The sequence below is a fragment of the Thermobia domestica genome, chromosome 9 (assembly GCF_964235325.1).
Source record: "Thermobia domestica chromosome 9, izTheDome1.hap1.1, whole genome shotgun sequence".
Taxonomy (NCBI): Eukaryota; Metazoa; Arthropoda; class Insecta; order Zygentoma; family Lepismatidae; genus Thermobia; species Thermobia domestica.
The window spans coordinates 25,411,241-25,437,815 of NC_137462.1; the positions used below are offsets into that span (position 1 = coordinate 25,411,241).

At 37.2% G+C, this 26,575-nt stretch overlaps 1 protein-coding gene across 1 annotated transcript in view; it reads right to left on the minus strand.

Moving 5' to 3' along the window:
* Positions 1-8,666: 8,666 nt before the first annotated feature.
* LOC145694481 (uncharacterized) overlaps positions 8,667-26,575 on the minus strand; it is a 29,050-nt gene continuing 11,141 nt past the window's right edge. Inside the window, exons 2-7 of the mRNA XM_081770776.1 lie at positions 24,233-24,399; positions 23,140-23,297; positions 21,199-21,452; positions 19,204-19,432; positions 13,579-13,767; positions 8,667-10,470 (exon numbers count right to left, since the gene is read on the minus strand). Of these exons, the coding sequence (XP_081626902.1) occupies positions 9,827-10,470; positions 13,579-13,767; positions 19,204-19,432; positions 21,199-21,452; positions 23,140-23,297; positions 24,233-24,399 (1,641 nt within the window). The 3' untranslated portion in view covers positions 8,667-9,826. The remainder of the gene's footprint in view (positions 10,471-13,578; positions 13,768-19,203; positions 19,433-21,198; positions 21,453-23,139; positions 23,298-24,232; positions 24,400-26,575) is intronic.

Sequence of the window (26,575 nt, forward strand, 5' to 3'; positions counted from 1 at the left end):
TGTTGCAACAATTACTCCAAACACACCGATAAAGGTTTGGGAAGAACTCGCCTATCTATCGATTTGATATGTGCCGTGTGAAGAATGATGCTCATTGAACACTTTTAGCAAAAACTGTTTTGAGTTGCTCTTTCATTTCATGTATTATTTATAATTGTACCTTACATGTAATAAATACTACAAAATCTTAAAAGCCCGATATTCATTTTGAAATACTCTGATTTTGGTTTACCAAAACTCTCCTATATACAAACTCCTTAAAACTTATTCAGTTTAATATCATCATTGGCGTACTTTTCATAATTGCCCTATTCTTCATCGTTATTGACTATCATACTTTACCAGAAAAGCATTAAAAAATTCTGAAGAATGTCATGAACACCTTTAACTACGAAAAACACAAATATTCATAAGTAAGGAAGCTTCAGAAACTGGAATGTAACAACATACACAATGTATATTTGAAAAAAAAAAAAAAAAAATGGATGTTCTTTAAATACAGCATATTTATAAAACTTCAATTCGTAACGCAACTAAATATACTCAAGATTTATTTCAACATATATCGGAAATATATAATAATTCTTCGTACTTGTAACCGCATAAAATTATTGATAACCAAACTAATTTGTTTCTTATAAACCCTGTAGTACAGAAACCAAATGAAAGTTTGTACACTAAAAGAGCATTTTTTTTTTTTTTTTTTTTTTTTTTACACTTGGATGCTACATCATACAAATAAAGTAAACGAAGTGTAAGGCTCAGTCTGTATTCATTTTTTCTTTGCCTTTTTTCTACATATTTAATTATTATTATTATTTACAATTAATAATTTTAGTGTACTACAATAGATGTATGTGAGTTGTAAATAAAGTACTGAGATCACTGTCGAGAGGCAAGTATACGCATGATCACGCACGAGAATGATTTAGAAAATGGTCGTTCAAACCATTGTCGATATGTGGAGTGCCAAAAATAGCCGGTAAAGCGAGTAGATGTGGGGCTGCGCGTGGTTGAAGTAACCAGTTGCTACCGACCCCAAGCTCATTTTTCTGAACTTAAAAGAGATTGGAAAAGACAGTGTTAATTGTGAACTTTGTTAACCAAACCTCGTATATAAAGGAACAATCTCGAAGATTCTTTCATCAGTTTAGTATGTTATGCGTGTGTTAGTGAACTTGATTCCAATCCTGTGGTCATATATGGTTATACGGCGAGAAAATCAATCACGTGATATATGCATGTCAGACGACTCTTTTTTTTTTTTTTCTGATTATCGGGACTTTCATCCGTCACCCACGCACTGTTGTAGCTGAGAGTTGATTGGACAATGGTCCTCTCTATATTTGATTTTCGGGACTCTCACCATCCACCCACGCAAAACTGTACCTAAAAAGCCGCTAAGGGAATGTCCATTGGTTTTACTACTCGTGTTGACGCACGACCCGTTGCGGTCGTCGTTCTATCGGCCACCCTTGAACGTAAGCTGGGTGCGCCATTCTTAGTTAATTCGCGCGCTGCTTGTGTTGTTAAGCCGGACCCTTGAGCAGTCCGTGCTTTCGAAACAGCATTTTCTTTTAAGTACGTAGTAAACTGGCTCCCCTCGTTCGGGCCGAGCATTGAAAAACAATTTTTGTAATATTGTGCAGAAATCAGCAGTGAAGTGATTAATAAGTGTCACAGGCAGTGTGCTAGTGTATATATGTCACCACCTTAACATTCGTTTGCATTCTCAGTTTTGTCTGATAAAAATTTGACTCCAGATTGCTAAACCGGAAGGAATAATTCCGATAGTTTGGACAATCGCTTATTACTGCCAGCAGAGGACTACAGTGGACCCTTGGGATTATCCGACGTGGAACGTTTGAGATTCTTATGACTGCAACGGCCCTGAAGGAGTTGACCGGTCGAAGATTATTGTGAGTAAATGAAAATTCCTCACGTTCTTGCTACGCGCCGCAGGGGTTCCATCGCTGAAAAGAAGCAATATATATACAGGGTGGACCGTTTATTTTGATATGCCCTTGTAACTTTCAAACTAAAAGATTTTTTAAAAACGCTGAAATTTCGAACCGTGCAAATATCAACAATGATACACTGTTTGACGTAATCTTTAACGCCACGTATTCTGTAAGTTTTGTCAACCCAACGAAGTTTTTTTTCTTTTTCTTTTTTTTTTTTAATGGCACTACATCAAATTATTACGTATTTCATATCTCAAGTTAGACTAAAACTTACAATACCACACTTATTATTCATTGCTACAAACTCAGAACGCCACAATATCACGAACAGCGAAAAAACCAAATTATCAGAGCTTTTATCAGTACAACAGTAATAACTCAAGTGATACGGTCGGAGCAATGCACATTTAAAGTACCTTAATTTTCGAATACTACGTTCATCATAGGGCGTAATCCAAATAAATAAAAATACTTACAACGAATTGAATTTTTTGCTTTTTTCAAAGGTTTTTATTTCAAAAATATGCTTAGATAATTTTCATGTCCAATTACTTAGATGTTTTTTGATAGTCATAAACATCACAATGCAACAATTTGATACCTCAACGTACAGCAGCCATCGCTCGTCCAGTGTCGAAGAGAAATGGAGGTATTGATGAAGCTTGTTTGCTTGTGTTTGTTACATGACTTTAAATTGGGCCTGTCAGCTGTCGCCATCAAACCACCGCATATGCCAGGCATTTAGGGAGAATGCCGTGAACGAAGCCATCGCCAGGCATTGGTTTCAGAAATTCCCATTCGGAAGGTATAAGCTTTTCGGGTGAACTTGGCAATGCATGACCACATGTGTTGAATGACGAGACCCTGAAAGCAGCCATCGAGGAGAATAGTGGTCTAACGTGAGACGAACTTGCAGAAAGGTTCCATGTTTCCGCTGAAACAGTCAGACTGCACCTGCATGGGATAGGGAAGTCATGCCAGTTAAGCAAGTCGATACCCCGACATATTGTTGGAACCCAACAAGAAAGAGCGAGTGACAACCTCTTGTTTGTCTTTGCTCAACCCATTTTTCATCGCTTGCTCACTGGTGACGAAAAGGGGGCTCTCTATGACACTCCCAAATGTACCAGACAGTAATAGTTGCCACGTGACCCTGTTCCTCACATCTCACGACCACCTCTGCATTCGTGTATGGTGGAGTTGTCGGCAAGTGGTGCATTACGAGCTCCATCCACCTGGTCAGACCATCATTGCTGACCTCTGTTCTCAGCAGTTGCAGAGAGTGCACTCACTGTACATTGCAGCAGAAGGAGCCGGTATTGGTGAATCGCAAGGGTGTGCTCCTCCTGCACGATAATGCTAAGCCACATGTGACAAAAAGGACCCGTGAGACCCTTCAGCAACTTGGAAATGAAATCTTTAAATTTTACGTCCCACGGTTATACCGGTTACGCTAAAGGAGACGGGTTCAGCAACTTGGCTGGGAGACAATTTCATTCACCATATTCACTGGACCTTGCGTCAACAGCTTACCATCTGTTTCACTCCCTCGACAGCCACCTCCGTAGGAGGTTCTTCGCAAATGAGATAGATCTGCGAAACGCACTAGCGTCCACCGTGTGTTCTTTGTTTATCACTGCTGTAGAAAGGCAAGCACTTTTGACCTTGTACAGGGTGCGGCACGTAAAACCAGCCCGTCGTAATATGGTGTATTGCGTTTTTGGCGACAATTAAAAATTATTTTCAGCTTCCTATCAAGAGATGGTAAGTCGAGCCGGGGTCGAGGCACGTGACCTGCAGGTGCACATGTAAAGCAGCTGCAGCTGCAGCCAGTAAAACGTGTCCAAACTAGTTGAGAAGTATGCCTCATTGTGCGAAGTCGGGTGAGTATGTGATAATGCCGTATTCCATAATGAGGCATGTTGCCATTGTTGAAGCGTTCATTCGTACTGGATCTTTTGTGAAAACAAAGAATTTGTTTCACGAGCACTTTCCAGAACTGTCTGTGCCAGCAAAAAGCATCATACAGGACTTAATTGAAAAATGGCGGAATACAGGATCTGTTCCAAATGCTTTCAGGAACAGACCACCATCTGCCTGCACATCTGAATCAAAGAGGCAGGTATAGGACATACTGGGAAGTAGTCCTCGTAAGTCAACCAGGAAATTGAGTCAACAGGTTCCAGCGAGTGAGAGAAATTACAGACGTGTTATAAGGATGCTGAAGTTAAAACAGTATCGGATAAACGTTGTGCAACAACTGAAGGAGCCTGACCTGCAGAAGAGGGTGCATTTCTGTTTACGGCTGTTGAGAAATGTTGCCAGTAGTTTTTGGACCCACTAATGCTCATCTAAGTGATGAGGCGTGGTTCCACCTGTCTGGGTACGTAAATAATAATAATAATAATAATAATAATAATAATAATAATAATAATAATAATAATAATAATAAACGAGATTGGTCAACAAAAAATCCACACGAAACCCACCAGATATACTTGCATGACGAGAAGATTGGTGTTTGGTGTGCCATTTCCGCCACACGCGTTATGGGGCCGATATTCTTTGAGACCACAACCAACAGTACCGTGTACTTGGGAATCTTAGAGGTTTTATTCAAACTTGACAGAAAAGGAGCGTCAGTATGTTACTTTCAGCAAGACTGTTTAACAAGCCACACATCGGATGCATCATTGTCCCATGTGCATGAGATGTTTACACCAGAGAGAGCAATCAGCAAAGACTTGTGGCCTCCTCGGTCGCCAGAGTTGTAAATTTGTGACTTTTACTTGTGGGGATTGTTAAAGAAAAGAATATACAAAACAAATCCACACACAATTGAAGAACTCAAGACCTCCTTCCACGATGCCATCAATAGCATCATCACACAAGAATTGATAAGTGTATACATGAATCTCCTCACAAATGCTCAGAAGTGTGTTGAAGTGGGCGGAGGACACTTTCAGCACCTACGTGAAGGTGGGTAATCATATTTAAAACATTACATTTCATTTTGTTGAATTTGTTTAATCATTGGTTATGTTCATCTTCGGATGTCTTATGAAGGGACGGGCCAGACTAGGGAAGGAAGAATCTATGGAAGGATTTTGAGGATATTTACGTAGAAGATGTGGTCTAATGTGCTAAAATGAAATATTTACTTAGTTTAGTTTACCAACTCACAGTTATGCCCTTTAGGCTAAAGGAGCTTATGATTAATCAATGTGAATGATTGTGAAATTAGTTATTTTCCATCGGGAATCGAATCCGGGACCACGTGCTGCGATGGATTATGTTTTCTGAGGTAGCTAGATGAGGAATTAGAGCGCTGCAGGAGTAACAATGATTACTGAATGAAACTTAAAGAGGAGTTACGGATCTGTCAACGTAAAAAGCTGAATAGATACGTCTAAAAAATATATAGGTGAAGGTTTGAAAAAATCACAACCACAGAATGGTGCAAACATTAAAATAACGGAAGCAACTTAACAATATGTTACTTACCTGGTTAATATGGTGTCGAATCGATTGTTTCTTGTATTCACTGAAAATTGAGGCATATGAAACATGTAATTTCAAACGGAATAATGGACCTTTATGCAATATAGAGCACTCAGTGATGATGATGGAGGAATTTGCACCGAACTTGCTGATCTTAAAAGTGACCATAGATGTTTTATATATACAAGTCGGTGGATTGCACAGACGAAGAGATGTCTCGAAGTTTACCCTGATGTTTTTTAAATTACGCCTTAACTTCGTCGCATTATCGCCGTGAAATAGGGTTGCCAGACGTCCCGGTTTTCAGTGAAAGAATCAACTGTCCCGAAAGAGGCTTTCGGGACACCCCTTTGTCCCGGTTTTCCTTCTTCAGATTGAAAAAAAAAATCTGAAAGAACTAGTATGTCTCACCTAAAAACGGAAGGTTTCCGGAAGATTTGTGTAGCCAATTAATTTTACTAAACGAACAACAGGGATATTGAAATCACATCCATTCTTTCGTCCTGTGCATTGTTTAGCTTCCAGATGAAAATAAATAAATAAATACTCAAGAGGAAACTTACGTTATGTAAATAATTTCTTGAATATCACTTTAAATAGAAAAAAAAACGTATTTTTCTCTGTGACGGCTTTAACTGCTAGTTATTTTATACCTCAATCGGCAGCGCAGAACTGCTTCATTGTTGAAAGTTTCATGAACAACGGCGATACTGCTCTCAGTTGCTGCATTTAAACTGTCTATTTCGTCCTGTCTGCCGTCTTCTTAGCCACAATTTTTTCTAAGAACTGAGTTTTTTAAATATATTTTCCTGTGTGGGTAAATATTTCTAAAGATGCTGTGCACGCATTCAATAATTTTGGATTTATATTTTTTCCTTTATCTGTAAAATTTTCAGGCTAAAATCCCGTAACAACTGACTCTAGCACAAGAAGTGGCAGTTAAACACACAAAGGTATGTATGTGTCTTGTGTAATTTTGATACTGGATTTTGTTTTCTGCCAAAGTTTTGGAGAGCCTGCGTAAGTCTTTCGAAAGATCTTGTTTTATCGTTCTGACTTTAGCGTAAATGTATTTTTTCTTGCTAATACTAAATTTGTATTTCTTTTAGGTCAGTATTTCTGACTATAGTGATGTCGCAACAATGAAAAAAAGTATATCTTCAATCATAAATGGGTGAAGGGGGGGGGGGATGAGTCAACAACCAATTGGAATTCGGAATAAGAGACAACAGGCAGCTCTTCTTACATTACTTTTTCACATTCTTTATACATCGCTTTTAGGGCTTCATTTGTGTTAACTATGTATAGAATGAAGTGGAAAACTGAGAGTAGTAGCCTGAAAAAGATAGGCAATTAATTGAGTGATCAAATGACTAGGAAACCTGACCTTATAATTGGTGTCCCGGTTTTTCGTTTACAAAATCTGGCATCCTATCATGAAAGGGTGTATCATTGTTAGGGAATATATGTACCATAGGACATGCCTGGTCACCTGAAATGTCTACAATCTATTGGTTGTTTGAGTAAAAATAGAGTAAAAGGAATACCATGAAATTGCGGCATATATCGGCACATAGCAGTCGCCATGTATAATGATTGGAAATAGGTAGTCCAGATTAAACACCTCTTTGTCTATTCTCCTACATAAACTCGATCTGTTGCTAGGAGGAAGATCACTTATTGGACCATATTACTTTCTTCAGTGTGGTCCATGCTTTATGTTCTCAGCACCACCTTTTCGCGCTCCCGCGTTGGAGGCGATGCGGGTTTGGAAATTGCAACTTGACCGTGAATTGTGACGTTATATAGCTTTGGTGGGATTGTGATTGTCGAAACAGATTCTGATTGAAATCTGCAATCAGTTGTGGCGCATTATCTCAACGGTTCTTTGTTACAATCTTCTTCAAAGTTCGGCGATCTTTCTCACCTAGAGATGGTTTTTGTCCACTATTCCTCATTTCTGATGATGTCTTGCCACAGTCCTGTATGCCATTATCACCTTGACTTGCTCTCCATACTCTTCACACACTGCCACTTTGGATACATCTGCCCCACTTAATCGCGCATCCAGTTTACCCTTTTCTCTCATTTTGCACCAACATCTGGCTTATTGGATATAGGGTCCACACTACTCAGTATCGGCTAGTGTACTATTCGCTATCACGGAATATAGCACTAACAAGTTGCAGTGCACGGACATTCAGTGTCATTAAACTCAGTGATTACGAGTTACAGTACATGAGTTTCCATTAATTTAAAAAAAGTTTTCGGCAGCGAAGGGAAATCTCTGTATATATATATATAAAAGTCCAATGCTATGGAACAACTAGATGTATCATTTATGAACCCCTCACCAGAGTTTGAAACAACTACGAAAAGATAAAAAGGAAGAAAAGGAGTATTGATGAAGTCCCTTGTTTATACTAGTGATCTAGTTTCCAAAAAGAAAGCTGGAGTCTTGCATCTCAAAATTCCATTGAGGCATTTCGTTTACAGATAGAATAAAATGTCAAAAAGTTCATTTCTCAGTCGTCAATCCTATGGCCAGTGGATTAGTTTTCATTGAGTACTTCAGAGACACCGCAACCGTTATGCCATGATGGAAAGACAATTGTATATTGCTTTTGTTGGAAAAATGGCTCGCTTACTTGAAAATAGTAAAAACGTAATTATACGTATTTTCACTAAACACATCACATCATCAAACAAGCATGGAACAAACAAACAAAAACAACAACACTTAACACGGATTGACTCCTATGGCAACTAAAGCTTATATATTTATTTCTTAATGAAACTGATTTACAAAGATCTCTGGTCCACGGGATCCTTGCTTGGATCTCAGTTCGCGCTAAGTGAGCTTTGTGGTGGATAAACACTGTGTACATGGGTTTCCTCGGGATTCTCCCGTTTCCCCCCACTTTCTTCATTCCACCATTTCATCATCACCGTCTCCTTTAGCCTAGCCAGCATATCCGTAGGACGTAAAACTCAAAGATTTCATTTTGAACATTTTTGATTTAAAAAGGAAACTGTTGTGTAGTTCGTTTGATTTATGAATCCTTCTTCAACTTAACATGACCCTGAAGGATACTCTCCGTCTTTCCCAGCCAAACAGATGACGTTATAAAAGATATTTGTGTGTATTACTCCTAAATGGTCTCCAGACATGTACTACGAGAACAAAGTAACAAAGTAAAGTATTCTTAAATTGTTTATTCGCAATTTTTTCTTCAAAATATTGAAAATGATTACCCTCATTTATGTACATAGAAAATAATGTAAATATTTGTCGTTTCACATAATACAAGATCTTCCCTCCTTGCTTTACATGAGGGTACAGTGTTTCATGTCATGTTCTTATATACAATAAACAATAAATACAAATACAAAAAATCTGTAACAGAAAAAAAGGGGGAAGAGAAATAAATCTTTCCGTGTGTGCATATAGTGTGTAAAAATAAAACCACCTGACGCATCTGCAGAATCTTGGGTTACAAATTAACAGAAAATACCGTATTCCAGTCCTTATGAAAGTTACAAAACATGTTTTCTAACATGTGTATCAGTCATTGGAACATTATCAAACTTAACAATATGTATATATACATATACAGAAATATCTGAATTCTCATTTCTATGATTTACTGAACATCTTTTAGTTTAAAAATAAATTTATCATTGTAAATAATACTCTTTTTACCACAATGAAAACATTCGTAACTGAATAAATATTTAATAAATGAGTCAAATTTGGGTCATATGTGTATATTGTATATGATCAGAGATCTTCGGACCTAAAATATTACTTTTACAACTCATTAAAAAAAAATTGCAACCTATGTCCATTTCCTCAGTTCGTTGAGGAATCGGTTCCACCTACTTCTTTCGAAAAATTATTGAGATGTTCAACTTTTGACTTAATGAAAGTAAAGCCTCAGTCAGAACGGTCAATACTGGGAGATCGACCCAATTCATTAAAATAAAGTGAAAGTTCAGTAAGAACGGTCAATATTGTTAGATCGAACCAAGAACCTTCGATTGATCATTAATTCGGTTTTGTGCTGTCAACATGAGAAATAATACAATTTGCTACCCTACTGGTACACACACACTCCGATCATACCTTGAAGTGAGGTATAGACGGCAGCCACACAACTGTAAAACAAGTACTCCAAAAATGAGTACAAACATATTATATACAAAATTATCACATGATTTTTCTCGCGATGGCTAAGCAGTATCGTATTTTTCTCTCTCATACATACATATATATACAAATACTCACACATATTTATGAATTCACTTCCTCACACTGATGGCAACACGAGATTTATCACATCAATCAATGATAGATTTCGCTATTCGTTATCACTATCAATAAGTCTATAGTACTCGTCATTATCTATTTCTATTCGTAAAGGCGATTTCTGGCGTAGACTCTTTTTCTGGTTCAATTTAGTTCTCAAATCACCCTCAATACTCTTCTTACCCACAGAGTCCTTCAGATCAGAATAGTCTTCGTCTTCAAGCGCCCACTCTGCTTCGTCCTCCGCAACCGTTTCTGAATCAGTTTCACTATTCATGTCCCGCAAATGGCGGTGATCCAAGCGATTCCACACGGACACTGCACCACTCGCTTGATGAGGTCTCGCCCTTGACGATGTATCACTACCAATACGATTTCGTAAGTCCTCATGTTTTCTCGCACTTTTTCCTCGGACACGAGCATCTTCAGGGCTGTTTCTCGGCATTCGACCTGATCTCGAGGAGTGTTGGTTTCGCTGATGCTGCGCTTTCCGTCGTTCTAGCTTCGCTTGTTCGTCATCAGCATACATTCGCATTCTAGGACGTTTATTTCGCTTAGTCCATGGCACGGTGTCGTCCGAGTTAATCGATGCATCGGAGTCGGAAGATGATTGTCCTGAATGATAATTAGAGTGCGTTATCTGAGGCGATGGGGGTGGGGTCATCCTTCGAGGAGGACTTTCACGGTCATATGGATCTGAGGGGAAAAAAGAAAATTAAATACATCATTATATATTTTTAATACTGCGCAAAATACACAATAAAACTTTTTATTTAATGAGACACATTACGCATATTAGTAATAACTAACCTTTCAGAGACCAAGTTCCTTCCGCAAAGTAGGGCCTTGAAAATAAAGCAACATTTTAAAGAACTGCATTTTTCATAGTTATTTTCAAATGTCAGTAGTTCCATTCCCTGATTGGTCTAGATCAAGGTTTCTCAACTTGTGGTTCTTGTACCATTGGTAGAACGTGAACTGTTGTACACACGCAGCAAGAAGTAGCAAAGATTAGATTAAAGATTCATAAAAGGTATTGACTTACGAAAGGGCGTCCTATAAGTTATCTACCTAGACAGGAAGGAATGTAGGTAGGCTCACCTGGTTATCACTATTTTTTGGATGTAGTCCCCATGGAGGTCTATGCACCGTCGCCACTTCGTGGCCAGTGAAGAAATCCCAGAGAAAAAGCAGTCTTTGTCATGGCCTGCAAACCACTGGGAAACAGCCTGTCCGACGAAAAACGTTATCCCCGCAGGTGCTTAAACTGCATGAACTCCTGCTTGCTTTCAGGATCACAATAGTGGATCCAGGTTTCGTCCCCTGTCACTAGTTCAGCCAGAATTTGTCCATTATTCGCGGCGTCGCACAAACATTCGCCACGCAGCGTAACACAAGCACTCTACTCACGCCCACTGCGTTGCTCCGACTGACCTCAAATTGCGCAGCGGGGTTCCCTACAGTGGATTGACGAGCCTGTCAGGTGTCATTATGCTTTGCCCCTCCCTTCCTATGTAGGTAGATAACTTATTGGACGCCCCTCGTATGCTCACTGATGAAACGGCTGTCTAAAACGGGGAAGGGGGCGTGAAAACAGTAAAAATCTAATTTATTTGAACGAAAAAATGGGATATATGCCTCCCTATCCCTGGTCCCCTCTCCTCGTAAAAGCATGGTTCGGAAATGGACAAACATACTATATTGAACCAAACGAAGTATTCTCTGTTAAAAACTTGCATCTACCAGTTAGAAATAAGCTAGTCTGTAGCATGGATTTTTGTTTTTCAACTGAAGAGGAAGCCATCCTCCCTCCTTTATTTAGACAAATATATTTCTTTTAACTGACCACCACAAAAACAATAAAAGATCTGTATTAACTAGCAACTAAGACTAACAACATAGACTTTTTTAAAAAATATATACAATATAGTATTAACACGTTTAGATCAAAGAAACAACAGTGGTGGTGGTAACAAACAATAGTGTTAAGTGGTATCTAGGGTTTACCTGCAAGTAAAACTTTTGTTACTTGGTAGCTGGAAGTTAATAATGATAAATTTGCACTTACCTTTTTCATACACCTTGTAAAAGAGATATATAAAAAGACGTATTAAAAATACCAATACAAAAGTTATCATTATTAACGAATACAACAAAATTAATTAACCTTATTATCGCATGTCCCGTCCTATTTATGAACACAATTGCTAAATCTTTGCTGAGTCAGTGCTGCCACCTACTTCAATTGTACTAATTACATTAATAGAGAACTTAATTGGTGAATTTACATTCGTTACCGGGAAGCAAAGTTGATGAAATTATAGTAAATATGAAAAAGAAAACGAGATCGTCAGTCAACATTTCAAGAAAAATATTTGTATAGGAACTGACAACTTTCTCTTCTCATAGTAAACCTATAACTTACCAAACCCTTTTCTAGCCACATACTCAGAAGATGAGACCAGAAGGTCAGCAAAAACTCTGCAATTTGATTCATAAACAGGATATATACAGGGTGTTTCAAAACAACACCGTTTGGGAGGTGATTCCCGACACCAAGATAAGACCAAAAAGGATAGACCAACTTCAGTGCACAAATGCTTCCTTTCGGAGTTATAGGCTGCCGAAAAGATGAAAAATGAACTTTAAAGGTGCATACCTCCAAAACGATGGGACCTACCGTAGTCGGGTCAAGACTTTACTTAGGAAATAATACGTGCACTATCCAAAAAATACATGTTTCAGAATCCTAAGATACTCACGCAACAATTTTTATAGAGACAGTTTGGCTACGAGCATATAATTTGGAAGTACTCACCAACTACATCTATAAAAATTGTTGCGGAAGTACCGCAGGATTCTGAAACAGGTATTTGAATAGAGCACTTACTAGTTCCTAAATAAAGTCTTGACCCGACTACGGTAGGTACCATAGTATTGGAGCTATGATCCTTTAAAGTTCATTTTTTCACGTTTTCGGCAGCCTATAACTTCGAAAGGAAGCATTTGTGCACCCAGGTTGGTCTATACTTTTCGACTATCTTGGTGTTAGGAATTACTTCCTAAACGTTGCCGCCGTTTTAAAAAAAAGGCAACACGAAAAATTTCATAAAAGAAATTTCTAAAACAGAATTCTGATTATTATCATTATTATTTTTTTTTTTTTTCTAATTTTTGCCCTTAAACAACTATGTAAAAACAACTGGAAAGAATTTTGCGAAATTAATTTGTTCTGATAGTTTTCTGATTGACAATTAACGTGTTTAAATTACTTGTCAACATGTGCTCCTAACCGAGTAAAATATTAAATCATTAATATCTCAGATTTATCTTATTAAAAGAAACTCTAGTATAACCAAATAATATATTATAAGAAAATTCTTTAGCAAATCTATCATAAGAACACACAACATTTACTTAACGTTAAACAGGTTTGTTAAGGTTTTCATTTTGTGTACAACACGCAGTTATGTAAAATTATAGCAAAATGAAGTCCCATACCTTACCGTATTTACGTTTTATTAACCCTCCGGGACAGATGCTGTAGTCTGTAGTGTCAGAACGCGCGCAGTTGTATTTGTTACATCACTAGAAAATGTTCTAAATAATGCCTCAATCTGATTTTGTTTTGTATACTAAAGTATTTATTTTACCTTTAATAACCTTTTCTTGTGGTTTGCCCGGTATATAGTTATGTTTAGTTATCTTTCCTACGATAGATCTCAGAGTTTTGACGTTTGATAACACGCCATAACTAATACGTGCTTTGCTAATAAAATGGACAAGCCAGCTATTCTCCCTTACCTGGTTTCCTTCTTCCTCTGTCACGGTCAATTTTGCCCCAACTCTCTGCTAAGCTGCCCCAAGGGTTTTTGCCTTGTACTGCGCTACCATAAGGATTCTTCTCATGTCCTACGACGTCGCGTGGATCTTTGCTATTTCTTCCTTCTCGAAAACGGCGCTTCCTCGAAGTTGTAATTATGCCTTTTATACCTTTAAAAAATAAAGTAAATTAAGTAAGTACATTTTTATACTCAGAGTAAAATAAAAGTCTCACGAGCAACTTCATGTGAGTGTAAAGGCTCCCCATTATCATCAATAGGTGGCAGTACAAGCTCCATTATTTCTAGTGTATTTTATAAGGAATGACAGTATTAAAATAATCTAGTCAAATCCAGGTGATGACTATCCACACTTTGTTCAAAAACAAGTTGAAGAAATAATAAAGACGATAATTCTTTCAGTTTTAAACTACTTTCTTTTAATCATTGTTGAGAACACTTAATTTTACTCCTGATAAACATATCTCTGATAAAGAAACTCTCTTAACCACGGTTTGGAATAACCTGAAGGATGAACTCATCTGACCATATACGTTTCAAGTCATCAGCGGTTCATATTACTTGTTCGCGCACCATTGGTGTCTTGCTAAAGCGTTATGGTGTCTTGTCAGCGGTTTGGCCTATACAATCTGATCCCGTCCATATTATGTAACTCGCAGTGGACTGTAATTGTCGACACAAGTTATGAGATGTGCTGCTTGAATTCCTCAGTATCTTGCACCACAGTCGCATGACGGTTCAGAGTGGCAATCCACTTTAATGCTCAGTGGGATCGGTTACTGAAGGTTTTCTTCCGACTACTATTCCTCTTCGCCGATTTGGTTTTGCAGTAAGTTTTGTAGGGGACGACATCACCTTGAACACTGTCCCTTGCGACATACCCAACATATTTGTCACTTTCGTCATGCGCGCATCACATGATCTTCAGCGCCAACAATTTGCCTTCTTTAAAAATTAGAGGTCACCCATTTTACATTCTCGCTCGAATCATTGCACATTGCCGTACTACCGCTCCTCATGTAGTACGGCGTTTGCCCTAACACACTACTACCAACAGCCCGGCTCTGACCGTTGTCAAGTCAGACATCGGACGTGTCCCCATTAAATTGATAAGTGTACCTGGTAGTTTCGTATTGTTTGAACGACCCTACCGAAGGAAGGGTGTGGGTATCCCTTCTAATGGTGGCTTACACGTATCATTGGGATTCGGACAAGTAGCTTTGCTACAATGTGTACGTGGTACCTAAACACGTTAAAGATAGGTAGCCCCGTATTGTTTGGGCGGGACTACCAGGGGAGACACGGCTCTCAAATGACAATGTCTGTCTTGAGCAAACGGTCTACATCAGTCATTGGCTCTGGTAATGTACGGTGTACCTCTACCGTAATTAGAGGAAGTCCCGTATTGCTTGGACGGCCCTACCGGAAGGGGGAGGGGGAAATGTCGGATTCCTGCCTGCTGGGGGACCAAAAGGAGGTGGAGGAGGGGCCAATCCCAGGAATCTGGGTACCGGTTCTGATCCTGCTAAAGGGAGGAAACTCTGTAGGATATGGACCGGCGAAAAAATCCACGCATAGGGTGTTTTTCCACCACAAAGTTAACTTGGCGCGAGCTGGGATCGAACCAAGGACCCCATGCACCAGAGGTGAATGCTCTACCACTGAGTATTTTGAATATTGTCGTTGCTACAAAATGCATTGGTTAGATAAGACATGTGCTGCCATCTATTATTAGCGCTTCTTTGAACTCGCCTGCAATATACTTAGTCTCTTAGAAATGCTTATTATTAGTACGAACAGTTCGGACAACCCCGAAAATTGTTTCGACAGAAACTTCATAATTTGCTATTGAGTCTGGTACTGTAAATCTGAAACATGAGCAAAGCATAACTTTCTCACAAGTTACTTTTACGTTCAGGAGTAAAGCATTCTCACAAAACCTCCCGAAATTCCTAATATTATCTTTTAAGCTTTCTCAACACCAATCACACTCGATACTCAAATTGTCGTCTATAAATTCTCATTCTCCCCTGTTCTTGAACACATATACTCAATGTCAGGTCTATATATCATTTACCAATGACTAATTATAATCTACAGTAACCTTAACTCGGTAAGCGTACGGAATGCTTGACCATCAATATTAATAAACAAACAGTATTCGGTAAGAGCAAATACAAAGAAAGAAAAATAATACACACATGTCTTTTTAGAGTCGTAAAGACAGAATAAAGTGTAGACTCAAAAGACAAGCTTACCAAAATCCTCTGTATTATCAATTATTGAATTCAGAATTTCAGCTGTAATTGTTAATCTTGTTCAATTTACTTATTTATTTTTGAGTGTTTCGTCCAACACTTCTGCGTTTTAAGCCACAGGAGATGATGAATGCTGAAAGGATAATACTTTCTGGTGATATGACCCCCCCCACCACCACCTATGTAATTTTATTATATCTGGTCATATTATAAAATGTGAGTTGAAAGAAATTACCAGAAATTGCTACACTAATACAAATAATGGCGCCATCCTTCATATATACATATACACTTATACACTTTGCAATCGAATTTCTTGGGAATTATGTTATAAAATCCGATAGTTCTGGTCACACTGACATCACGAACGTCATGTGACAAAATTCTTGTATTTGATTGGTCATGAAGAGTTTGAACGGTAATCCAAGGCATAGGCTCGGCACTTGGAATTAAATGAAAATGTAGAAAATATATTTTTTCTTTGGACGAAATTAATTTTGTAAATATATAAATATGTCATGAAAGCCTGAAAAATAAATACTATAGATATTTAATATTGTTATAAGTCCAATTTGTAATCTAAATTTTGATTCAAGTAATCCATTATCGATTTATTCAAGTTTTTTGGGTAATTGAAGTTAAACCCAAGTTAACTCAATTTTGTGTTAATACGCATTTATCTCTTCTTGTCATTTGTTCTGTCGTTGATTTTTAAAATTTTTATATTTTGAATTTTTTTTTTTTTTAAAAAAAAGCAACGAAACAGAAATTTTGCACACTAAACTTAAACCTATATAATTTGCCCTTATTTACGTTGCAACTAATTACGGTCTTTTTCAATCTTTCGGTGCAGTCAGTGGCTGTTTAATATAATATCGACTACCTGCCGCTTCGGTTGTTTTATTGTTCTGAAGTCGGAGACTGGCGTTGGCTGAGTTAGTTTCGAACTCGCGATACACAGGATTTGTGATCCCCAGCTCATTGCCTCGGGCCAATCGAAAATTCCACATAAATCAAAAACAGATCGCATAGAGGAACTTTCGGTCTGTCTCTATACGAAACGTTAACACATTGATGTGTAACAGCATATAAAAATAAAATACAAAAAATGAAATGAAATGAAATTTTTGAGTTTTAAGTCCCACGGTTATGCCGGTTAGGCTAAAGGAGACGATGATGATGAGTAATGAATGAAATGGTGGAATGAAGAAAGTGGGAGGAAACAGGAGAACCCCGAGAAAACCCACGCACACGGTGTTTGTCCACCACAAAGTTCACTTGGCGGGAGCAGGGTTTGAACCCGAGACCCCTAGCACCAGAGGTGAACGCTCTACCACTGAGCCACCGCGGCCCCCAAAAATAAAATACAGTACCGCTCAAAAGCTTTGAACACCTCGGGTTTGGGTGAGCAACTACTGTAGACCTACTATTTTAACACAAGAACTTTGTTGCCCTGTGTCAGAGGTATTCCTGCCCAAAAGATAAAGTTTGGTAACAGCAGGGTCAAAACCTGACAAATACTACAGATAATATATACAATTGTAATTCTTAAAATGAACTCACAAAAATACAATTGTAATAGATATTGCATGACATAAATAAAAGTGTGGAAAATAAGTAACATGTTAGCTTTCTCTGAAAGATATACAAATACGAAGCCAATACAGTTACAAAAATTTGAAACGAAAACAAGTTTTGTAGTTCTTTGTAGCTTGTTGATATATTAACGCTTAAAATCAAATATTCCATACTTTGAAATGTGGTTATTATCGCTTCGTATGCTCAGTTTGACTCGTTAAAATAACAAGAACTAACATTAGATATACGCTCCCACTGAGAGCAAATTAAACACAGAAGGCCGTATATAGGCCATCGTAATCAAAATAGGGTACTTTTGGCTTCATAATTAACTGAGTGGAGCAAAAAACGAATGAGAGAGTGTTGTAAATGGTGGGAAAGAAAAGAACAGTTTTAAATATTACTACGAAAAGAAAAAGAAACAAAGAAACTAGTTAGGACATTGGCTAAGAAGGCGCTCTATTAGAAGGGACGTGCTACAGAGTATGGTGGCAGGAAAGAGAGGGAAACAACGAAGGAGACTACAATTGATGGACGATATTACAATAATAAAATCGTACGATGAGGTTAGCAGAAGACCGTGGAGCATGGAAGTTTCTCACTTGCAGCAAGTGACAGCCAATAATGGGAGAATACTTATGATGTAAAGTGTAAAGAACTTCAAACCTTGTAAAACTTGTTTTCCTTATAAAGTTCTGTCACTGCACTGACTCCGTATTTCTATATCTTTCAAAGTCAATATGTTACCTTACCTTCCACACTTTTGTTTATATTGTGCAATATCTATCACAAACTATATTTTTGCGTGTCAATATTGAGAATTACAATTAGATACATTATCTACAGTATATCTCCGTTCCGATCCTACCGTCGTTAAAACATTTATGTTTAGACAGAAACACTTCTGACACATTCCGGCATAGTTCCCGTGCCAAAATAATCGCTTCACAGTAGATGATCACTCAAATCTGGGGTGTTGGAAAACATTTGAAATGTAATGATGCCTATTTCCAAAAACAATAGAGCTATCTGATATGTAACCCAAAAATTTGGTAGTAGCTCTTTTTAACAAGCAACCAACAAATTTTTAATCACTCATCAGGTAATTAATTTGACTCGGAAATATGAGTTCCCTTCGATCTGTATCTAATAAATCCACTAACAAATTCTTATAATTTTCACCAGTTACAAGTTTTTATAATTCTTAATATTGAGACAGCAAATGTTTATTTTATAAGCTTAATTATAGCAATTCAGACACATTTTTTGTCCCAACAAAATACACTTAACATGGCAAAAATTAGTCATGTTTCCCTAGGATGATTCACCTTTAATCTGAAATGAATTTACTCATTATTCTTCATCTTAGAGGAATCAATTTAAAAATTTCTTACAGAAAAAGAAACACTGCAAGTCTCTTGTACATTCACAAATTGGAAATTACTAATACAGACTTGTATTAGAACTGCAAAAACGGGAATTTTACTAACCTAGTCCTTTTGGAAAATAGGCTCCTGAGCTTACGTTACAAGCAATAATGTAATGCTGCAATTATGAACAGATAGCACCAGAATATATAGACAAATCATATTTCATCCAAAGGATATACCTTTTAGAGATTCTAAAGAAAATGATTCCACTGACTAAATGAACTGGTAACACTATTCAAGCCAACTGAAGCCACAATCAATTGCTCAGCTGACATAGATCAACCAAAAACACAGTTTGCCCAATTAACTGCAGCAACGTACCTCCATAATTAGGGTTTCCATATTTTTTGTAATAATCACTCAGCTTTTCAGCACGTGGTGGCTTCTTGTCTGACCGCGTTGAGAATCGAAGTAATATGCATTTGGCTTTAGGATAAGGAACACCCACTCTCCATAAACCAGGTGGGATTGGGACTTCGATATCAGTCGCTTTCACAGTTTCAGCATCTACTTCATTAGAATTGACTGCAGTGTCGGTGACGTTACCATTCTAGAATACAAGAAGAAAGTATATTGTTACTACCCACAAATTATTTTCAAGTGCAAGAGTGCTTTACCATATATTCGTGATTTACCTGATTTTTATGTAGCTTGTTTAATTTACGCTTCTTTTTTTTTTCAGTATTTTCAAGATGTAAAATGTTTGAAACCCAACTGAAGTCTTTACAATTTCTATATAATAATAATAATAATAATAATAATAATAATAATAATAATAATAATAAAAGAAATGGCCCACGGTAATGGCCTTTACGCTAAAGAAGACTGATGATTAATAAAAGTGAAGTTTATATAATTGGTGAAATGAAAATGTGGGAGAAAAAAAGGAAAGTCCTGAGAAAAACAACAGAATACTGTCCTCCATAAACTGCATGGCTATGGATCGAACCAGGGATCTCTCACATTAGAGGAAAATGTTTTACCACTGAGCCATCATATATATCCAAAATGCCACGCTAAATACGCTGCTATCTTTACAATCATCATTCAACAGAGAATATATTTCTTTTCTAATGTACATACCGTACCGTGCTTTTTTCTTTTTCTTTCTTTCTTTTTTTTAAAAGAAATAGTAGCCTAACTACTTGGTTAATAAGTAAACAAGCTGCAGTTTATGTTAGAAATGATCTTAAAAAAGAATATCTTCTTTGTATCTTCGGTAGAGTATATACAGCTTAGGGCAAAAAAAAAAAAAAAAAAAAAAAAAAAATCCTTGATTTTAAGTAGACATAAAATGAAAAACCTTTTGGATTATGTTTCTACATAAGATTTTTATTTATTCTTTCTTTCTTCCAACAAAATTTCTGCGCACTTCTTTAAGCGCTAAATGACAGTGTAATCCAAAAGTGGTACAGTCAACGACAGAAGTTCTTTCCGTTTGGTACGATTTATTTTGAGAAAAACGGTGGAATATACACAGTTTCACCGAGTTTCAAGGCGGGAACGTACAGAAAATTATGTTCTTTTTTATTTTACTGAAAACTACTCAAATTGTCCTTCCATTTTGAAGATATTTACGAAACTAATTTCATCAAACGGAGAGAACTTTTGTCGCTGACTTACGTGTTGAGATTTGCTAGTACAGTGTTGTGATTGTACAGCGTTCTTTCCAATGCAAATTTAATATAGATCCATCTAACAAGTACCTTTTAGAAATGGTACAGTCCGCAGCAAAAAACCTGCAACATGAGCATGTAAGTTTATTGTGAAACGACGAGGTCTTTTGCTCCAAAATAAGTGTGCTGAGGAAGATGCCAAGATTTCTCCTGGAAGATTCGTGCCACTTAGACGTTATGTTGATTCCCTGGGCTGTTAGGCATGGTTTCACAATAAACTTAGATGCTCAATGTTGCAGGTTTTTTGCTGCGGACTGTACAACAATTTGTAAATTGAAAATTGAAAAAGAATGCATCTATAATTAGGAAGAGGGGCATTCTGACCCACCATCAGCCTCTAAGCAAGTTGTTGATCGCATCAAAGAAGCCTTTATAGGCTACACGTCCTGACCAAGTATATGGTCACCAACAAAGTGCATACTACCCTTGGAACTGTTACAGTTAACTTAAACACAACTTTGGTGAAGTCGAAAGAGCATAGTTCTCTACGTTAACGTAACGTAAATGATATTCGAATTGGTGAATTCAACCCTATGTTAATGACAAAAGAAAATTTAAATTTCGAAAACCCACTTCCAGTGGAAAGTGGATAGCATACAACATTCAAATACATATAAGGTTTATACTAAGACTGTGTTACCTCTTGTTTCTCTTTTTCCTTGGCCTTTCCGTTTGCTGCCTGGTCGCCGGAGCGTTTATTCTCCTCATCCACCATTTCAATGTCCTCATCATCCTCATCTTCATTCACAATTACCACGATCTCCTTGTCCTTCTCCTCAGTTTCGTCTTTCTGAAAGGGATCCTTCGCGTGGTATTCTTCCAGGCCTGTGATAGCCTTACTCAGTCCTAAGATTGCTCTCGCTGCTGACAGACTATCCATCCACACCACATTACCTGCACGAAAAACAAGAATGGTACTGCACACTATCAATTTAAATAATCCTGCTTACTTTTACAAACAAATAAAAGTTATGGTTAACAGCAGATCGTAATGTTCAATATCAAATTAGCTGGCTTAAAAATAGATAGTCGAGTATTTTCGGCTTCCCACGTAGTCAAACAGCTATGACGTGAGTCTTTGGTGGTGCTGAGTTCAATTTATTTAGGGTATAGTTTCCAATATTAACCACGCATCGTGAAACAATTGAGAAACTTTTGATCTAGAAAAGATACAAATAATGGCGATATTGGTAATCATGTATCATTCAACTGAATGTGAGCCAGCTATCTTTCAAAGCTCATCGTGTCTGTATATTTTGTTAGTGGAGTGTTTGATTCTTTTTAGTTTAACGTTCCACAATTATGCTTCGAGGCTAAGGGAGATGGCGATGATAAGATGAATTATAATGATGGAATACAGAAAGTGGGGAGAAATTGGAGAACCCGAGAAAACCTACGCACACAGTATGTTCACCACAAAGCCCACTTTAAATATGAATAGTTTAACTTATAATACGTGGAGCATTCAGCTTCCAAGCCCACTACTTGGCCAATAGTACTGCAAACATTCTGAACTGTTTATTACAGGATGTCTACAAAAATTCCAAAATGAAATTCCGTGACTTTTTCGTGACCTTTTCTTTACCAAATCACAAAATTTCCTAACATTTTCAAGAGCGAATTTGGGTGCGAATTACGCCGAATTTTCATCCATGCGATAGAAGCATGCTTTGCTTGCGATTTGGTAGCGTCTAAAGCCGACCATAGACATTTTTGGTGGTGAATTTTAACGTTTTATAGGACAAAATTTTCCAATCTGTACTTACATTTGAACAGTTAAAAAAAATCGTGACCCAAAAGCTAAATTTCGTGACTTTCATGACCGTTTTCTGATTTCGTGACTTTCGTGACCGATAGGCACCCTGTATTATTAATGCCCTGATATTTAAGCTATAGAATGTCACTTGTTTAACCTTCCTATCTTTTCTTGTTCCAGAGTAATGGAGCAATCCGTAGCATCCAATGGTGACGTCCGGAAGAAACAGCGGGCTGTCATTGAATTTCTGATTGTGGAAGGTTGTGCTCCCAGGAACATTCATCGCCGTACGATTGCAGGTTACGGGATGCCTGTGTTGACGTAAGCACTGTGCGGAGTTGGGCAAGGACACGGAAAGACCAAAATCCAGCTGTATCAAATCTCCACTGAAACGCCTGAGATTCACGAAAATTCTGCCTCATCCTGCCTATAGTCCGGATCTTGCGCCCTGCGACTTTTAGCTCTTCCCCAAACTTAAGGATCACCTTAAGGACGAACGCTACAGTTGCGACGCGGAGGTGGAAGAAGCAGTTCGGCACCAGAGTTGCCAGCAACCACCCCAATTCGCCGACGGCATGAAAAGACTTGTTTCGCGTTGACGCAAGTGTGTTGCCCGTAACGAGGTCTAAGTTGAAAAATGATATCAGCAAGCATTTATAGCCGACACTGCAAGCTTTCCACTGATACCTGTATCGGTGCTTTCTGTCAAACACAAATAAAAGCATCACTTTAGAGGTTACTTTCTGAATCACCACGTAGTATTCAATGTTTCCTAGTCAGAGTTACCTATAACTCTAGAGAAAAACAAAAATGATGAAAACTCACATGAAAAGTCATTAATCCACTCAATTGAAGAAGGCGCATAATCTCTAAAATAGTCAAACACATCTTGTGTGCTCATTTCTTCTGTTCCTCTCATATGAAGTGCCTCAAACCGATGATGCTTTTCCTTGTCCGGACCTTCAGTTTCTTTGATACCCAAACTACAACAAAAAGAGAAAAGTTTACTACCAGCTTTTAAAACTATCGTTATATAAATACGTAGTAACGAAATTCTGGAAAACCTTTGATCAGCTTCCATATTTCAATAAAATAGGCTTCATCAAAACAGTATGATGCACCGGCTAAATGCCAATTCCAATTTTATTACTAATGAACGCTATAGGATACATATTAATAAATTAAATAAGCATTAATCTTATGTCACGAAAGAATATTTCTTCTTTTTCGTGTTTCATGTAATGCTTTTCTCATGGATGAATATTCAAGAAAATGAATCGCAACAGAGGAGTTGAGAGGAGTTGCTTAGGAAGACCAAAAACAGGAGCAGAATTATATTTAAAAAAAAAAGAAACAGTGTTTCAGGATACAAGGTTACTGCTTATTTAACACTGAGTTGTAAACCTAGTTAGTCTATGCATAGATATTGGAATAAATTTCTTGACAAAATTTACAAGTAATTGTCAACATTTAGCCAGTGCATCATACTTTTCCTAAAAAATCTGTTTTTCTGAAATGTGGAAAGAAATCAACAGTTTTCTGAAATTTCGTTATTTCTTCACTCACAGAGAAGATTACGAAATAAAACTAGTAATAACAGTACAACACACACGCTTCCACGAAAGAAAAACATAATTTCTTCAATTTCCGAGACTTAAAGGTCTTCACTACAGCGAAATTAAACTACCGCTAATTTTAGAGTTTTTCTGTATATCTTCAAAACTAATAAAAATATTCGAAAAGCAGAAACGTAGTGAACTAGACAATACGATTCTGCATGTGATACCTTTACCACAATTCAGCTATCTGCTTTTGGTATGCCGCTATTTACAGAACCAGCAAAAAATGCTAAATCTATCTACAGCTGCAAATCGACAATTCCATAACTGACAATTGGATTACGCAAACAAATGCCTACCTGTCATATAACTTCTTCAACTGCTTTTGTGAGAGTGGTCTTGCTTCTGAAGGATCGATACCAAATCTTTTTGCTCGCTCATCTAATTTCGCTTCAGCTTCCTTACCAAATATGTCCACACCAGTCACGAAGCCACCAGCTTTATTTTCGTATCGTTTTTCTCGCTCCTACAATATAGCACAAAATTATTAATTAGAAATTATTTCATTACCATCATTTTTAGACAAGTGTTCTATTTCAATGTTTTAATTGCTGACACTTTCGGTAACCTATTTACTCTTTCATCTTCGTCACAGCACTTGGACAAAATTCGGTAAATTTATATGAAAAGAAAAATGCTGTTAGATTCGAACGGTGGACATCTTTTCAATGTTGATTTTGAAATTACGTTATTTGGGCACCGCCTTTACCTGAAAATAAAAATACGAAATAGTATACAAATAACGTAATTTTACAATCAATACTAAGGAAATATTTATTTAATGTATTACACTGAGATCATTTTCAATATAAATTTACCTTTGTAAAGCCTCAAATTTTCTAAATCATCTCTTTTATATACTCTGAGAAAGATGGCCGAATAAAGAATCACCGAAATTATAAGGAAAAATAAAACTTCAGAATAAATCAAACTAATTGACTTAATTATACATTAATGAAAGGAAGAAACGACCGAATTTTTTACACACCAAATCCTCTGTAGCTGTGAAGTCAATGATACAGAAAGAGTGAAAAAGTGATGACTTGACCAGGACTCTAACCTAGGATCTTTGGCGTGCTATGCTAATGTGTTAACCATTACACTACTCAGTCCATTGCCCAGAATAACCATACACACTCTCACTCTTGAAGTTTGGTGCTCTCGTACTAGAACCTAGCTGTTGTGCTTGGACAATCCAGTGTCCATATTCAAAATACCGTAATGTTCTGGGAAGGGTAGTGGTTAACGCATTGGCATGACACGCCGAAGATCCTAGGTTCGAGTCTCGGTTCACTTTTTCACCCTTTGTATATAAATACAATTCTGTACCACACCAATTACTAGATCTTAGTTACCTGGATCAATAGTTTCTTCGTACAGTAGGCGGTAATACTTTAATCTATCAGGTTAGTTTGGTATACACAATCAGGCGCAGTATCAAAACATATATGAACTTGAAATTTATCTATATATATAAAAGAGAACGTACAAATCCTTTGTCCGCTCATCACGCTAATACGGCTGAACCAATTTCTTTTATTTTTGGGGGGTTATTAGGATTTGGACCCTAGATGGTTTTTATCATATCACTTTAATTTTCAATTACCAGTGTCTTGAGATAATTGACCATTCAAGTGTCCATAACGTACAAATCCTTTGTTATTAGTTCATCATAGGTAAAAATAAACGTATTTATATGCAACCCGCATGACCGTGTCACTCGGCGGGTTAACATAAATGACAGGCGCTATAATGTTAACATTTACTGCAATTTGAAAGCGAAAAAGTAAAAATTATCTAAGTAACAAAGTTTATTGCGTTCGGGGGTGACCGCAGCGAAGCGGGGCGGGTTAACATAAATGACAGGCGATATAATGTTAACATTTACTGCAATCTTCTATGGTTTTTATCATATCACTTGAAAGCGAAAAAGTAAAAATTATCTAAGTAACAAAGTTTATTGCGTTCCGGGGTGACCGCAGCGAAGCGGGGTGAACGCTGCTAGTACTGAATAAAATTACATTTATGCCACTTGATTATGACACATAAACGTGGAGATTTAAAAAAAGTAAATAATGTTAGATAAGTTTATTATTTACAAACATTCACGAATAAAATAAATACATAACAATGATATTAAAGTTGGAATCAACATGCAATAAACATAGTAGAACCAAGAGACAGGAGATCATAAAATTTCGTTTTACTACTATATATAGAATATAACAGAGAACCATTTAATTTAATTAGTTGATAAACTTATCCAATCCCTTTCATAACCAACTTGACTCAAAAGTCCACAAATCAATGTGGACAAGTAAAGCCATAAAATCAGATCCAGGATGGCTAAACAACACTGGATTTTTGATCATGAACAGAGGTTTTGATCAATCAAGCCGAAATTGCAAGTTTCAGTTGAGATGCCAGTTCCTCCTTGAAGTGAAAGTCTTCCCACAAAAGCGCACATTTAAATGGAAATTTATCATTTTCTTTTTAGGCAATAAAACAAAATATGAAAGGGAAAAAAATAAATGGAAATACTTATAATATTTAATCTTATTCACCGAACTCACATCGAGAAGGGACACCAAATTACGTGATGGGAAAATTGATGTAGTACGTCTCGGAATTTAGCGCTAACA